General features: G+C 36.5%; 2 protein-coding genes and 1 long non-coding RNA gene across 6 annotated transcripts in view; 2 read left to right on the top strand and 1 right to left on the bottom strand.

The window, feature by feature from the left end:
* The window catches only part of PCF11 (PCF11 cleavage and polyadenylation factor subunit), a 30033-nt gene extending 24443 nt beyond the window's left edge, over nt 1-5590 (top strand). Inside the window, exons 12-16 of the mRNA XM_031961846.1 lie at nt 290-473; nt 2166-2321; nt 2547-2639; nt 2984-3019; nt 4693-5590. Coding sequence (XP_031817706.1) covers nt 290-473; nt 2166-2321; nt 2547-2639; nt 2984-3019; nt 4693-4908 — 685 coding nt within the window. The 3' untranslated portion in view covers nt 4909-5590. The remainder of the gene's footprint in view (nt 1-289; nt 474-2165; nt 2322-2546; nt 2640-2983; nt 3020-4692) is intronic.
* LOC105749901 lies at nt 3617-4762 on the bottom strand. The gene is made up of 2 exons (XR_001120763.2): nt 4685-4762; nt 3617-4016 (listed from the first exon to the last, which is right to left on the bottom strand). It is a non-coding gene; the product is annotated as an uncharacterized LOC105749901 (long non-coding RNA).
* A 3731-nt stretch (nt 5591-9321) lies between the features above and the next one.
* Nucleotides 9322-15084, top strand: part of ANKRD42 (ankyrin repeat domain 42) — a 116520-nt gene continuing 110757 nt past the window's right edge. For 2 of the 4 annotated variants that reach the window (XM_031961848.1, XM_031961849.1), the window contains exon 1: nt 9322-9514. In XM_031961848.1, coding sequence (XP_031817708.1) covers nt 9502-9514 — 13 coding nt within the window. In that variant the 5' untranslated portion in view covers nt 9322-9501. The remainder of the gene's footprint in view (nt 9515-15084) is intronic. The other 2 variants (XM_031961847.1, XM_031961850.1) reach the window with 1 other exon arrangement.

Consider the following 15084-nt stretch of genomic DNA (forward strand, 5'->3'; position numbering starts at 1 on the left):
TCAAATCATGCTTTCCAGCTACATTTCTCAGTTTCCTAATGTATAAAATTCGCTACCTAACAGATTTCGAATTTTTAAAGATATTGTATGTACTGTGAGTTAATTATGTGGACTATTCCAGAATGAAAGCCATCCATGTCATTCTAGAATCTTTATAATTTGTTTTATTATGAATGCAAATAATTGGAATGCAATAATTTGAAATCAAATTATTGTAAATGTAATTATTTTGATTTTGAGCACCTTATGAAAATTATATAAAGATGCTTTTTTTTTTTTTTTTAAATAGGCGTTATGATAGTGTTATAAATCGCCTGTATACTGGTATCCAGTGTTATTCTTGTGGAATGAGGTTTACAACATCACAGACTGATGTCTATGCAGACCACTTGGACTGGCATTACCGACAAAATAGAACTGAAAAGGATGTTAGCAGAAAAGTTACACATAGGAGGTGGTACTATAGTCTAACGGTAAGTAAGCTATACATGGTATAGTATATTTTTGATTTTTATTGTAGCATTCAAATGATTTTAGTTTTTGGTTTTCTTTTGGAATGTGTAAGCAATGGAATCAAATCAAAAATAATTCCCAGCTTGAAGCTGAATAAATAAACTTAGTACATGATTGCTTAATCAGAATTAATTAATTATTAATTAATACATAATTAACATTATATAATCAATATAATAACAATTAATTAACATTTTATTTGTTAATTTTCTGAATAGGATTATAAACAGACAAGCAGTAGACCTTAATTTAGGTATTCTGAAATAAGTTTTTAAAAAAATTGGATCTGAAAAACTTTGAAATCATCTAGGCCAAGTGTTTCTAACTTTTTTGTGTCCAAGGAAATCAATATTGAAATACCTGTATTGGAACATTTTGCAGTTTATAGATACCGGTTAAAAACTCTTTAATTTGACCTATCATTTCCCAGGTAGGAAAATAATAATTGAGAGATGAAACAACTTGCCCAAAACTAAGTTGAGTTAATGGAAAAGCTGAGACTAGAACTCTGCTTTGGACACTGGACTGAAAAAAGTAGGGCATTTTGAAACCATTGTTGGACTGGAGTTCAGACTTGGGATTTGATTTTAGTTCTTCTGAGATCTGACTATGTACATCATCTTGTAGGCCTGGTTTAAAGAGACCATAAATAAAATTATGTCATTTCTAATCTATGATTGATTCTATGCTTTTAAAACTGCATAATAGGGGCAGCTAGATGTACAGTGGATAGAGTACCAGCCCTGAAGTCAGAAGGACCTGAAATCAAATTTAGTCTCAGACACTTAATACTTCCTAGCTGTGTGACTCTGGCCAAGTCAGTTAACCCCAATTGCCTGAACAAGAAAACAAATCAAAAACCTGCATGATATAATATTGTTTACAATTAATGGGTGTTTTTCTAGAACTAGAAAGAATAAAGTTACTGATATTCAGTGAATTTTTGCGTGCAGCCATTTTGACACATCAAGGATTGACATGATTTTAGAATAGTTTTACTAGCTAAGTTTATATACTTGATGAACACATTTACAAAAAAAGTTGTCTTTTGGTTAAAGATTTTTTGTTTTTGTGGTGGTAAAAAGTTTCTCATCAAATGTAAACAAACTTTCACGAGATGAAACTTTTTAATTTTGCTAGACAAGTTCCCAAAGCTTCTCCCACAGGTTAAACTTAGAAGAAGGTTCTGCTTGAATAGACTTTAGAACCTTCCCCCAATTTGATGCTTTAAGACAGTGGTGTCAAACTTGAATAGAAACACTGGTCCCTGCATTTAGCATACAGCACATAGCATTATAGATTTGAAATGTTTTTTTTTTGTTTGTTTGTTTTATTGTATTTTTGTTCATTTTGTTAAATATTTCTCAGTTACATTTTAATCTGCATAGGAGTCCTAGTGCTAGTGGCTGCATAGTTTGACATCTCTACTGTAAGCATCAAGATTATAAATTCTTTCTTCTTTCTCCTTAGATCTGCTTCTATTATCTTTGCTTCCACACATGCTCCCTACCCTAATTCTTCCTTTTGCACTTTTTTTGGGGGTACTAACATTGTATTTTTAAAGGATTCAAACACAAACACACAAAGTGTTCAGCATTAGGTGGAAAAACCAGTATTTTGATATAGAGTTTAATGGTAATATTTTTTTAAAGGACTGGATAGAATTTGAGGAAATAGCTGATTTGGAGGAACGTGCAAAGAGCCAGTTTTTTGAAAAAGTACATGAAGAGGTTGTGTTGAAAACTCAAGAAGCTGCTAAAGAAAAGGAGTTTCAGAGTGTCCCTGCTGGACCAGCTGGGGCAGTTGAGGTAAGGAGAGAGAAAATTCAGGTGCTTTTGCCAAAAAAGAAATGCTAATAATGGTTTTGTAAAAATTGCCATTCAAAAAATTATAAATTTTTGTGCTGACATTTGATATAATTGTTAAATTCCTTCCTTCCTTATATGTAATGAAATTTTGACAGTGATATTACTAGCTACTAGCATGTTGTTTTTTTGTTGATTATTGTTAATTTGATTTGTTCTGTTTTCCAGAGCTGTGAAATATGTCAGGAACAATTTGAACAATACTGGGATGAAGAGGAAGAGGAATGGCATTTAAAAAATGCTATCCGAGTAGATGGAAAGGTAATTTTGGATACTTTTGATAGCTGTAATGAAATTATGTGGAGTCTATTTTTTGGTTATTTGGAAATTTAAGGCTTATAATTGATACTTTAAAAATTGCACTGTGGCAAAAATTAAGTACAGTTTTTATATTTAATTATATAATTATTCTTGTGTTTAAAGTACTGGTAACTTTAAGAATTTCTATTTTGAATGGAAAGAAAATTTAGTTTTTTAGCTATCATGATTGAAAGATTTAAAAAGAAAATTGTAGATAGAATTTCTGGTCCAGATTGTTTCCAATTGAAATAAATGCATGTGAAGAAAATAAACATTGTAGCTTAACTGTTTTTTTCTTGCTTCAGATTTACCATCCATCATGTTATGAAGATTATCAAAATGTAAGTTCTTTTGATTGTTTTGTTTTCATGTTAACATATAAGCCAAATGTCTGTTAAAATTTTTTCTGTTACGGAGTTTTTCCCCTAGTGATATTTCATCTTTTTACCTCAATTTAAGCCCCTAGTGATTGGCAGAATTGCATAATAAGGTTCAATGGCATTTTGAATAGCAGATTAGATTTGGACACTTGGATACTAGGAAAGATTTTTTCCTCCTAGGTTTTTTCTTTTAATCACTAGCATTTTCATTACTATTTTTTTTTTTTTTTTAAACTGGATTGTTGATGCCATATGTCAAAGCAGAGAAAGGCAGGGAAGGTAGAAATGGCATTGAGATCGATTGATTTTTTTTTTTTTTTTCCCTCTTAATTTTTCTTACTTTGTTCAAGTAATTGTGTAGAGTGTGACTTGCTGATATTGATGTTCTGATCGTGGTTTTTAAAATAAGTTCAAAAGAACATATAAATAAAGTATTCCCCCTTCCCCCCCAAAAAAGAATCTTTTCTGTTTTTGATGTCTTTAGGTTTGAAACCCTAAGTCATTTTTTTTCCTCCTCTACACTAAATTCTGTTGATTTCACTTACTTGCCTTGTATGATTTTAATAATCAACACTACCTACTTTAAAGCTTTGAAAGCAGGTCTAAATAGTGTAGATCAAGAATAATAGCTTTGACATTTCAGGAGATCTTGATTTTAGTTATTTTCTGTGTGATCTTGGGCCAACACAATTTCTGGGTATTAGTTTCTTCATATTTAAAATGTGAAGTCTTTTTCTGAAATCTTACAACTGATCTTTCCATTTTTTCCCCCTCTCCACCCACACATACTACTGTTAGATGCTGCTTAGTGCAAAATTCCTTTCTAGCAATTCAAGCCCCATAGTATGGCATGATGGAAATAGGTTTTGGATGCATATGACAGGTTCAAGTTCTGCCTCTGCCACTTAGATGAACTTGGAGCTAGTCTCTTTATTTTTCCAGGTCTCAGCTTCTTTATCTGTAAAGTTAAGAGATTGGACTCAGTAACTTTAAGTCAAACAATGATAAATCTGAATTTTCAGTCTTCGATTTCCCCATTCCCACCATATTCTGTGTTCTAGCTTTCTTGGAATGTTTTCTTCCTTTTGCCTGTTGAAATCTTAACTTTTTTCCAGAAACTAACTCAAATGCAACTTTATCCACAAAGTCCTAAAATTAATTTCTTATTAAATCGGAAATATTTTAAACCAGCTTGTTTTCTTTGTTCTCTTTTATAGCTTTTGCCATATTTCTTGTTCCAATTGTCTCACTCTTTGTATACCCATTTGAGGTTTTCTTGGTAGTGGTTTGCCATTTCCTTTTTCAGCTTACTCATTTTTAAAGATGAGAAAACTGAGGCAGACAGGATTTAAGTGACTTACCTCAGACAATAGTCACGAAGCTAGTAACTGACTAAGGCCATATCTGAACTCAAGATGATGATGGGTCTTTTGGCTTTCAGACTGTGCCACTTAGCTGCCTTGCCATAGTTTTTATTGGTATTTACTAATATACTTTTGTGAGGAGTAGGCAAGGCATTTTCCTTCTCTCTTCCTCCTCCACCCCCCATCACTGCAAAATAGGTATATATAAGATTTAATAGCATGGAAGTTATAAATGTTATTAATATTTGGGTGATACTCTTACTTTTGTAGACATCTTCATTTGATTGTACACCATCTCCCAGCAAGACACCTGTTGAAAATCCCTTGAATATTATGTTGAACATTGTCAAAAAAGAATTGCAGGAACCTTGTGACAGTTCCAAAGTTAAAGAAGAACCAGTTGATATCACACCAGCTTGTACAGATGACAGCATAGATACACCTACTGAAATTAAAACAGAACCTGATACAGTTGAGTCAGTTTAAATAAAATGAGAGGTATGTTTTTCTTTTAAAAAAAAAAAAAAAGAAGCTGCTGTGTTATAGTTGAATCTAGAAGGTGGAGAATTTTTATATATGTGTATATATATCTATATATATATAAGTATATATATAAATTACTTAGCTGAGGCAGGGTCCTTAGCTATCATTTGGTAATAAATACATTTTAGTATTTGCATTTCCTACTGCCTGCACAGTTTCAGGTGCTCGTTGTGTGAAAGTTCTGTAGATGCGTGCAAATTTAACAAAATGAAATTGTATGTGTAAAATATGTACAATTTTCACTTGTGGAACTGTAAATTATAAATAAAAATATTTTTGCTATCCATGGAGTGTAACGTTTATGCACACCAACAAATAAAGACAGTGTTTCTGTACTTTGCATTGGGTGGAATTAAATAGCGACCTCAGCATAGACCTTTTTTTTTTTTTTAAACTAGAAGCCTCCCATGATTAAAAAAGAAAAGAACGATAACCAAACGAACCTGAAGTTAATTTTCATCCTTCAAAAGGGGATAATCAGCACTGCAGGGCCTTTCTCAAGTAGTAAAGTCTAGATTTAAAAAAAAAAAAAAAAAAGAAAAAAAAAAAAAAGAAAGTTTTAAACTTAACAAGACAAACTTACATACATATCCAGATTAAAAAAAAAAACCAACAACAAAAAAAACTAAATGTCAGTTTTACAGAAACAAATGAAGCAACTTTTATTTTATTCTTAAAAGTGGACACCCGTGCCATCAAACATTTGATTAACAAACAAGTATACTTAGTAGCTGAAGGTGATTTTAAATGACACTTTTCAATCTGTCAGCAATTAAAAGCAGATGAACATAACATTTTTTATTTTAAGTCAAAAAGGGGGGAAATGTAAGAATGTTCATTTTGAAGCATGGTTAATCTTTTCCTTTGTTGATTTTGACTGGATTAGATGATAAATCAGATACCGTGAGATGTTAATATTCATACATGTAATAAATAGAATGATGAAGTAACTTTAAGGTTGTATCTCTTTTTATTTCATGAGTGGCTTTAGAATATATATCTAAATTTTAATCTTGATACTTCATACTTTAAGATACTATTATAATCTGAATATGAATGAAAATATTGTGATTAGTTGGGATTGTTTTAAAGGGTGGTTCTTAAATTTATTTTGATTTTTAACCTTTATAAACAAGTTCTTAACATGGGACCCACAGATCTGTCCAGCTTAGAAGAGGAAAAATGCCATTTTTATTTCAGTATAATTGATTTTCTTTTAAATTCTATATATTTCATTTTATGCACTGAAAAACCTTAAGAGGTTCATAGGCTTTATCACGTCAAAGCAATTCATGACACACATATATTTGTGTTAATTTCCTACATATTTTTTTTACAAAACTTCTTATCAGATTTCTCTCTTACAAATGAGGAAACAGACTAACAATTTATTCACTTTATTTAAGGTCATATTCCTAATAGTGGAACTTAGACTTAAATACAGGTTTCCTGGCCTGGAGTTCAATTTCCTTTTATACTGGTATAGTCCTACTTGGAAAACATACTTGAAATGAGTAACATGATCTGTTATTCTGGGACATTTACTTTCACTAATGTCTACTGAGAGACTCCCTAAAAGAATTTTTAACCAACAGGATCTATAAACTTAAAAAAAGAATGAATTTTTCAGTACAATTTCCTGTGTAATTCCATGTATTTTGTTTTTTTTAATGTTTATAAAATGACCCAAGAATGGCATCTATAGATCAGACTGCCAAAGTTCCTTACATAAAAATGTCCTACTCAATAAATTATAGTAGATAGTTTTAGTTTTAATATCAAAAAAAGTCATCATGTTATGGTCAAACTGGTACTGGTGCTGTTCTGGGCTAGCTATTGGAAATAAAGACAAAAATATATTAGATCTTACCCTCAAGGAGCCTATATTCTAGAGAGAGGGATATAATTTAATGTTAAATAAATAGAAGGTAAGAAAGAAATAGCTGGTACTTGAAGCCTTTTTTGGTTTGATAGATTGTATTAGACCTCAACTCAAATAGACTCTTGAGACCTCAGTGCTACCTTACCTCATTAGGTGGGTACTGGGTGGGGTATTAAGTGGCAGATACTGGTTAAAAACTAAAACAGAACTAAAAGGAACCTTTGAAGACTTATGTAGTCCAAAAGTTGTGTCTTGCTGGAGAGTCACAGCTATAAAAGTATCAGTAAACATTAGCTGAACTTGCGTGTTCTAGACTTGGAGCCAAAACTGTCTTATGTGCCCTCGTGCCTCAATGATTTTTTTAATAGCAAAGTGCCCAGTGAATACTAGTTGAGTGACGTTGAAAATTTGTTATATGGCTTACAACAAAATTGACATGCTAAGCGTCAATCTAGATAAACTGTGATTAGATTCACTGAACTATGTATGATTTAAGTAATTGGTTTTATTAAAACAGGCTGGTAGTAAACACTTTAAAGAACTTTTCTAATATATGTCAATTCTAATATATTCAGTAGGTGAGTTAATATTGCCTAAATTTTCAAATTGGAACTAAAAGTTTTTGTTAGTGATGGTCTTCTGTCGTTTCTATGTGACCCTATTTGGGGTTTTGGCAAAGATATTGAATTTTCTTCTCCAGCTAATCTTATGTAGGAGAAACTGATGCAGTATTAAGTGACTTGCCCCAGGATCACACAGTTAAGTGAGGTTGCATTTCAACTCATTAAAATGAGTATTCCTGATTGGAAGCCTAGCACTTACTGCACCATCCAGCTGTGAAGTGACTTACCAGAGGTCACACCAATAAATGATGGTAAAGCCAGAACCAGAATATTATCTTTATTAGTCAGTCCAGACTGACTAATACATACACACACACATTAAGTGCTTTAAAATGTCACATAAATCCTAGATATATATTATGTGTATGGTACTGTGGAAAGTGGGGAATACCAGAGAAATTTTAGTAAATTGAAGGATCTGATCTTTCCTTCCAATTCTAAATTTACATCCTTTAGCACAGTCTCTGCATAAAATGTTTAGGATCTTGTACAAGATTACAAAAAAAAAAACCCCAAAACAAAACCCCAAACCCTATATATAGTATTGCTGTTCAGTCATTTAGTCATCTCCACTGTGACCCAGTACTGACCACACTATTCAATGGGTTTTCTTGGTAAAAATGTTGGAGTGATAGTCCATTTCCTACTCCAGTGGATTAAGGCAAACAGGTTAATCGACTTGCCCAGGGTCACACAGCTAAGATGAGGATTTGACTCAGGAAGACTCATCTTCCCGACTCCGGATGTGACACTCCAGGTGGGTGACTCTAACCCCGGGCAAGTCAATTCACCCTGTTTGCCTCAGTTTCCCCATCTGTAAAAGGAGCTGGTGAAGGAAATGACAATTGGCTCTCCTATCTGCTACACAACGGGACAAGCCTGAAGCGAAAAGCAATTTGTAGGCTCCGGGCCCCGAGCTCTATCCTTCCGGTCATCTAGCTGCCTCTCTTACACGACTGTTCCCTCATCGGGGCCGAGGAGAATGGATTATTCAGGGCGGCAGGCACGGATCGAGGTGCTGGACTCACAGGCTAAGGCTTTCGTCTGAGTCCTGTCTCAGATCCCAGCTTGGGGAACCCCGGGAGGGTCCTATTAACTCTTGGCACTGGATCAAATGAAATAAAACGTGAGGAGTTTTGCAAACGTCGAAGTGTTCCCTAAGTACTAGCTTTAAAATGCGGAGCAGAAATGGACAGTGTAGCTCAATACCTTCACTTCTCAGATAGGAAAGCTGAGGCCCCCAGGTGAGACTTGCCCCGAGCCTGAGCTAGGAACATGTTTTCTGACACCACGTTCGGCAGTCAATCCTTGATTCTTTTCGCCCTTTGGCCGCTCTTCCCCCTCTCCAATTCGTCCCTCCCTTTTTCCCTCCCGCTCGCCTCCGTCGGGTGTTAGAACCATGTTTTTATCAGTAAAGGGGGCCGAGGCTCTGAGTTGGGCAGGGACTTGCCCGAGGTCACGCAGCCAAGAGGCCGGCGGAGCGCCAGTCCCTGATCCAGCACACCGAGCAGCCCCCCGCGCCCCACCCCCGGGCCGGGCACCTACACGGAAGGCAGTCCGGGGGCTCCCAACGACGGCGCTATTCACACAGCCAGCGTCTCGGGACGGGAGAGCAGCAACCGGAGGCTGCCCCGCCACGATTATCTGGTCAGAGGAAGTTAACAGACCTAAGGCCGAGCCAGGGGCAGTCTCTCGGGGAAAGCTGCCTCTCCCGAAAGACGCGCAGCTCGGCCCACGGGACACTAGGGCGGGGAGGGGTGGGGTGGGTATATATATACGGGGGGGAGGTGGGTGGGTTCAGGAAGAGTGGTCGGCCTTCCCGGAAGCGGAAGTGACGCGCTTCCCCGGATGCTTACCCGTCCCCCAAGTAACCTGTACCCTTCGGATTCCTGACTACGGGGAGTAGGAGGTTGAAAGCTGGAAGCCAATAGCGAAGACAGAGACGACTGTGTCGCCGAAGGCGGCTGGGGGTCGTCTCAGCGGCCTCAGGAACACCCCTTGCCCGTGTCCTTCGCCACCCCGCTCGAGCCCATGACCGTCTCGAGTGAGTCCGCCCAGTTGGCCGCTCTCTTGGGCACGGCTCCCGCTGCCTTCCTGAAGGCAAAGGGTTAACCGATTTTTCTTCCCTCCCTCCCTCCTAGCTGCGATGAGTCCCTGGGCAGCTGCGGCTGAGGCGGCTCTCCCGAGCTCCAAGCCCATTAAAGCATCCTCCTCCCCCAGGGAACTGTCTTCTCGCCCATCCCTACTGTAGGCGCTCGCCAGCCTCCTCCACATCCCCAGAATCCCCTCCCCCACCCCAGAATCCCCTCCCCCAAACCTCTTCTCCCGGCTTTGCTTCTGTGGCGCTCCCTTTCTGGATGCCCCATTTTCCCGACTCTTCTCCGCTAAGTGAGTTTGTGTGCCCTCCTCCCGGAACCTTTTCCTAAACCTTTCAATGTCCAGCTCCCTCTAGAGTCTAGAAGTGTCCCATGCCTCTTACTTCCCCTCTACTATCTTCCAACTTGGGAGAACATGGATGGGAATTTTTTTAAAAAATCGAGACTGAACTCCAGATGCTGCCCCCCACCTTCATCCCTTTTACACCTGTTCGTTCTTTCTCTTTCAGTTTTTACTGGTCTCTGTTCAGTCCTATGCTCAAAGTTCAATTTTTAAAAAAACATTATGTTGTGAAAGAGGACAAAGACCCAAAGACATAGCTCTAATTTTTGAAAGTTAATATTTAAAAAATTTTTTTTTTTATTTAATAGCCTTTTATTTACAGGATATATACATGGGTAACTTTACAGCGTTAACAATTGCCAAACCTCTTGTTCCAATTTTTCACCTCTTACCCCCCCCCCCACCCCCTCCCCTAGATGGCAGGATGACCAGTAGATGTTAAATACATTAAAATATAAATTAGATGAAAGTTAATATTTTTTAAATGCTTACTGTATACCAGACATTGTGCAAAGCACTTTCTTAGCACACAGAAAAGCAAAAGCCAGCCCCCACTCCAAAGGAACTCACAGTTTGCTGAGGGTAACAACATACACAAACTATCCACAAAGGAGATATATACAGAATAATCCGGAAGTAATTAACTGAGGGATCCGAAAAGATTTCTTGTAGAAGGGGACCCAGTAGGTGGACAAGTGGGAGGAGAACATTGCAGGCATGAGAAACAGCAGTGGAAGCGGAAAAGGAGAGTGGCTTGTTCCAGGAACAGCAGGGAGGCCAGTGGCTCGTTTAATTAGTCAAATAAGAATTTTCTTTAGCAAATCAGATGTTTTGTTATCTATGTATGCATATGATAAGGGGATCAGCCTTGGAGTCCAGAAGACCTGGATTTAAAACTCCAGCTTTGACATTGCCTGATTGGGATAATATTAGTCTTAGTGCTCCAGGTAATTGTAAGAGCATAAATGACAGATGTTACATATTTGTTTGCATGGATAGAGGGAATTTCCACTAGAGATCCTCTCCATTGATAAAATTACTTGGTTTGATCCAAAAAGAATGTGTGCATGTGTGAATCCTCCTTCCATCCATGTCTTCCTCTTGTGTCTTTATTTGCCCTTGTTTCTCGGTCATGGTATGGAAGTAACTCTGGATTCTCAAAAACTTGGTGAGTGGAGCACAAAATCTTTTGTACCTCTTGACAAGCTAGAAAAACTTCATGTATGGCCCCATGGATTTATGTGTTTATCATTTTAGGGACAAGAAAGCAAAATTTAGAAAAGTTCATTATCAGATTTTTCATCAGGTGATAATTTTTTTTTTGGACCACAGTAACCCCTGATGATAAAGGAATAATAGAATTAAGATCTGCATTGGTGAAGAATTTCAATGAAGTTTCAGATACTTTTAATTCAAAGGCTAAAGAAGATCATACTTTATACTTGAATAAATAAATAGGGGAAGTATTATAGTTTAATGATATGTACAAATGAGCTTAATAATGCCAGACAAATTGGAGATAATTTACAAAGGCTTGAAATACAGTGTGAAACCAGATTTGAATTGAGATCCTCCAAGGCTGGAGCTCTATCCACTGCACCATCTAGATGCCCCCTCTATCACACTACTCATCTGATTTTCTTTCTATCTGATTATTTGGTTTTCTTTCCTGGATTTCCATGGAGCTCTTTCCTGGGCTCTTTTAGTCTGTAGTATTTCACTTAGTGATCAGCTTCCAGTTTCAGTTATTAAGGGGAGGTACTTGTTAAGAGAAGTTTTCTTGTAAACTGGGATTTTAGTTTGGATTTAAAGGAAGCAGGGGAAGACAGGAAGTAGAGATGAGGGAAGGAGGGAATTCCAGGTTTGGGGAACACAGCCAAAAGAAATGGCCAGAGTTAGGGGATAGAGTTATCTTGTGTGAAGAAGAGCATCACTGAATCACAGAATGCATGAAGTTATAATACTGGAAAGATAGGAGGGAGCCAGATTATGAAGGATTTTGAATGCCCCACAGAGGATTTTATGTTTGATCCTGAAGGTGGGAGAGAGCCAATGGAATTTATTGAATAAGGGGTGTTATGGTTAGATTTGTGCTGTAAGAAGATCAGTCTGAAAAAAATAGACAACAGTGGCGTGAGACTTGTATAAGAGAGACCAGTCATCAAGGTACTGTAATAGTCTAGATATGAAGTGATGAGATTTTGAACTTACTATTGTGGCAGTGTCAGAGGAAAAAATGGGACATGTTATGTGACTGAACAATGTTATACAGATAAAACTGATAAAACTTGGCAACACATTTGATATAGGGAATGAACATAAGGATTCAAATCCAGTTTTACACACTTAACACTTCCCAGCTGTGTGACCCTGGATAAGTAATTTATGTCTAATTGCCTCACAAAAAAAAAAAAAAAAAAAAAAAAAAAGAATAGTGTAATGGAAACCTAGAGAAAAAAGGAGTATGAAGGAAACAAGGGTGATCAACTGTAAAAGACTGGAGAGATCAGATAAGCTAAAGATTGAGAAAAGGAATTTAGATTTGGCAATTGAGATTATTTGGAACTTTGAGATTGGAAGCCAGACTGTAGAGAGGTAAAAAGAGAGTGGGAAGGAAGTAAAGGCTTTCAGCTTTTTAAAGAAATTTAATTGTAAAAGAGAAGAGAGTTATTGGATGTTATCAGGGATTGATGGATTGAATGAGGCCAAGATTGGTAATAGAATAAAGAATCAAGGCCCTTGAGAGATGAGGACAGTATAGAACTGAATGAATTTAACAAGGTGTAAAGATAGAGAAGAGAGAGAATATAGCCAGTTCACGTGAGAAGGGTTGGCACAGGGAATCTAGTGGGAGGCTTTTAGCCAAAATAATCGGTGTTGACTACTTTGTCCTGATTCAAAAGGCCAATAGATCAGCAGACCAGCTGTGAAACCCCCAGTGCAACTACAGAAGGCAAATTGTGAGCCCTTGAACCCCAACATAGCAAGCGGGACTTGACTAAACCACTCAAAATGGAGGGCAATTTGCAGCACTGGCCCTAGTGCATTCAGTGAGAAGCCCCTGCTGCCTTGCAAGAGGAAGCTTGGGACAATCTCCTCTGTGCCCTAAGAGCAGACCTCAATCTTTAAAAATGAGGAAAAAAATAAAAAGAGCTGTGACCATAGTTACTGTGGAGATAGGGAAGACCAGAACACAAACCCAGAAGAGCACAGCAAAGGCAAAATGCCTTCTGGTCAAATTTCAAAGGAGAATATGAACTGGTCCCCAGTTCAAAAGTCTGTCTTGGAAGAGTTCAGAAAGGATCTTAAAAGAAATCAAAGAAAATTAGGGAAAAGAAATGAGAGTGTTACAGGAGAGTTATGAAAGTTTGGAAAAGGAAGCACAGCTATTGACTAAAGAAAACAATTCCTTAAAAAATACATTTGGTGAAATGGGAAAAAAAAGTACCGAAAACAACTCTTTAAAAAAATAGAATTTGCAGAATAGGAAAACAAAATCCACTGTACAAAACAGTTCCTTTAAAAGTATAATTGGCCAAATGCAACAGGTTAAAAAAAAAGCTAACTGAAGAAAATAATTCACTAAAAATTAGAATTGGACAAATGGAAGTGAATGACTTGATGAGAAATCAAGAAAAGTCAAACAAAATAAAAATGAAAAAAAAAAAAAAGAAAGAAAATAGTGTAAAATACTTCATGAAAAACAGCTGACCTAGAAAACAGATCCAGGAAAGAAAATCTAAGAATTGTTGAACTACCTGAAAGTCATGTTGAAAGAGCTTAGACAAAATTTTTCAAGAAATCAAAGTTTTCAAGAAAACTACCCTAATATCCTAGAACCAGAGGGTAAAATATTCATTGAAAGAATTACTAATTAGCTAGTTGGCACAGTGGATAGAGCACCAGCCCTAAAGTCAAGAGGATCTGAGTTCAAATGTGATCTTAGACAAGTAACACTAACTGTATGACCCTGAGCAAGTCACTGAACCCCAATTGCCTCAGCAAAAAATAAATAAATAAATAAAAATAAAAATAAATTACTGATCACCTCCTGAAAGAAACTACAAAGTGAAAACTTAGAGGAATATTATAACTAAATTCCAGACTTATCAGATTAAGGAGAAAATATTGCAAGCATCCAGAAAGAAACAAATGTTGAGGAATCACAATCAAGATTATTCAAGATGTAGCAGCTTCCATGTTAAAGAATTGGAGGACTTGGAATATGATATTCTGAAAGGCAAGGGAGCTTGAACTACAACCAAGAATCAGTTTTCCAGTAAAATTAGACATTATCTTTTAGGGGAAAAGATGACATTCAGTAAATTAGGGGTTTTTGGTCATACCTGAAAGAACAGAAAATTTGTTCTCCAAATACAAAATCCAAGAAAACATGAAAAGCTAAAAGGAAAAAAGAAAAAAAATGTATTTTAAAAGTTATCATACATCCTTGTATGGGAAGAAAGATATATATGTAACTTTTAAGAACTGTTAATTCATCAGGACAATTAGAAGGGATATTTTTAGAGGATCTAGTTAAAAGTTGACTTTAATGTGACATACAAAAGAAATTAGGGGTGGAAAAGGTATTGTCCTGGGAGAAGAGGAAAGGAGAGATAGAATGAGATAAATTATGCCACATGAAGAGGCACAAAAGACCTATTATGGTTGAGAGAAGGAATGGAGGGGAAAATGAGTATTGTTTAAACCTTAATCTTATCAGATTTTACTCAAAAGGAATAAAAAATACTTAGTTTGGCATAGAAATTTATCTTACCCTAGTGTAATAGAGGGGAAAAGGGAAAGCAAAGGGAGAGGCTAATAAAAGGGAGGGCAGAAGTAGAAGATGATAAAGAAAGGGGGTGGCTGAAAGAGAGAGACAATTGAGGGAGGTGGGGTTCAGAAGCAAAATACTGAGTATTTTGGGAAATACCCAGGGGAAATTGGGTAAAAGGAGAGAGAAAAGTATAACTTGGGGGAAAATATGATGGAGGAAAATACAGAATTAGTAATCTGTGAATGTGAATGGGATGAATTCTCCCATAAAATAGAAGCAGATAGCAGATGAGATTAAAAGCCAGAATTCTACAATATGTTGTTTACAATAACACAGTTGAAGCTGAAAGATACATACAGAGTAAAGGTAAAAGGCTGGAGCAGAATCTTTTATGCTTG

This window comes from Sarcophilus harrisii, chromosome 3 (assembly GCF_902635505.1).
Source record: "Sarcophilus harrisii chromosome 3, mSarHar1.11, whole genome shotgun sequence".
In the NCBI taxonomy this organism is placed as follows: domain Eukaryota; kingdom Metazoa; phylum Chordata; class Mammalia; order Dasyuromorphia; family Dasyuridae; genus Sarcophilus; species Sarcophilus harrisii.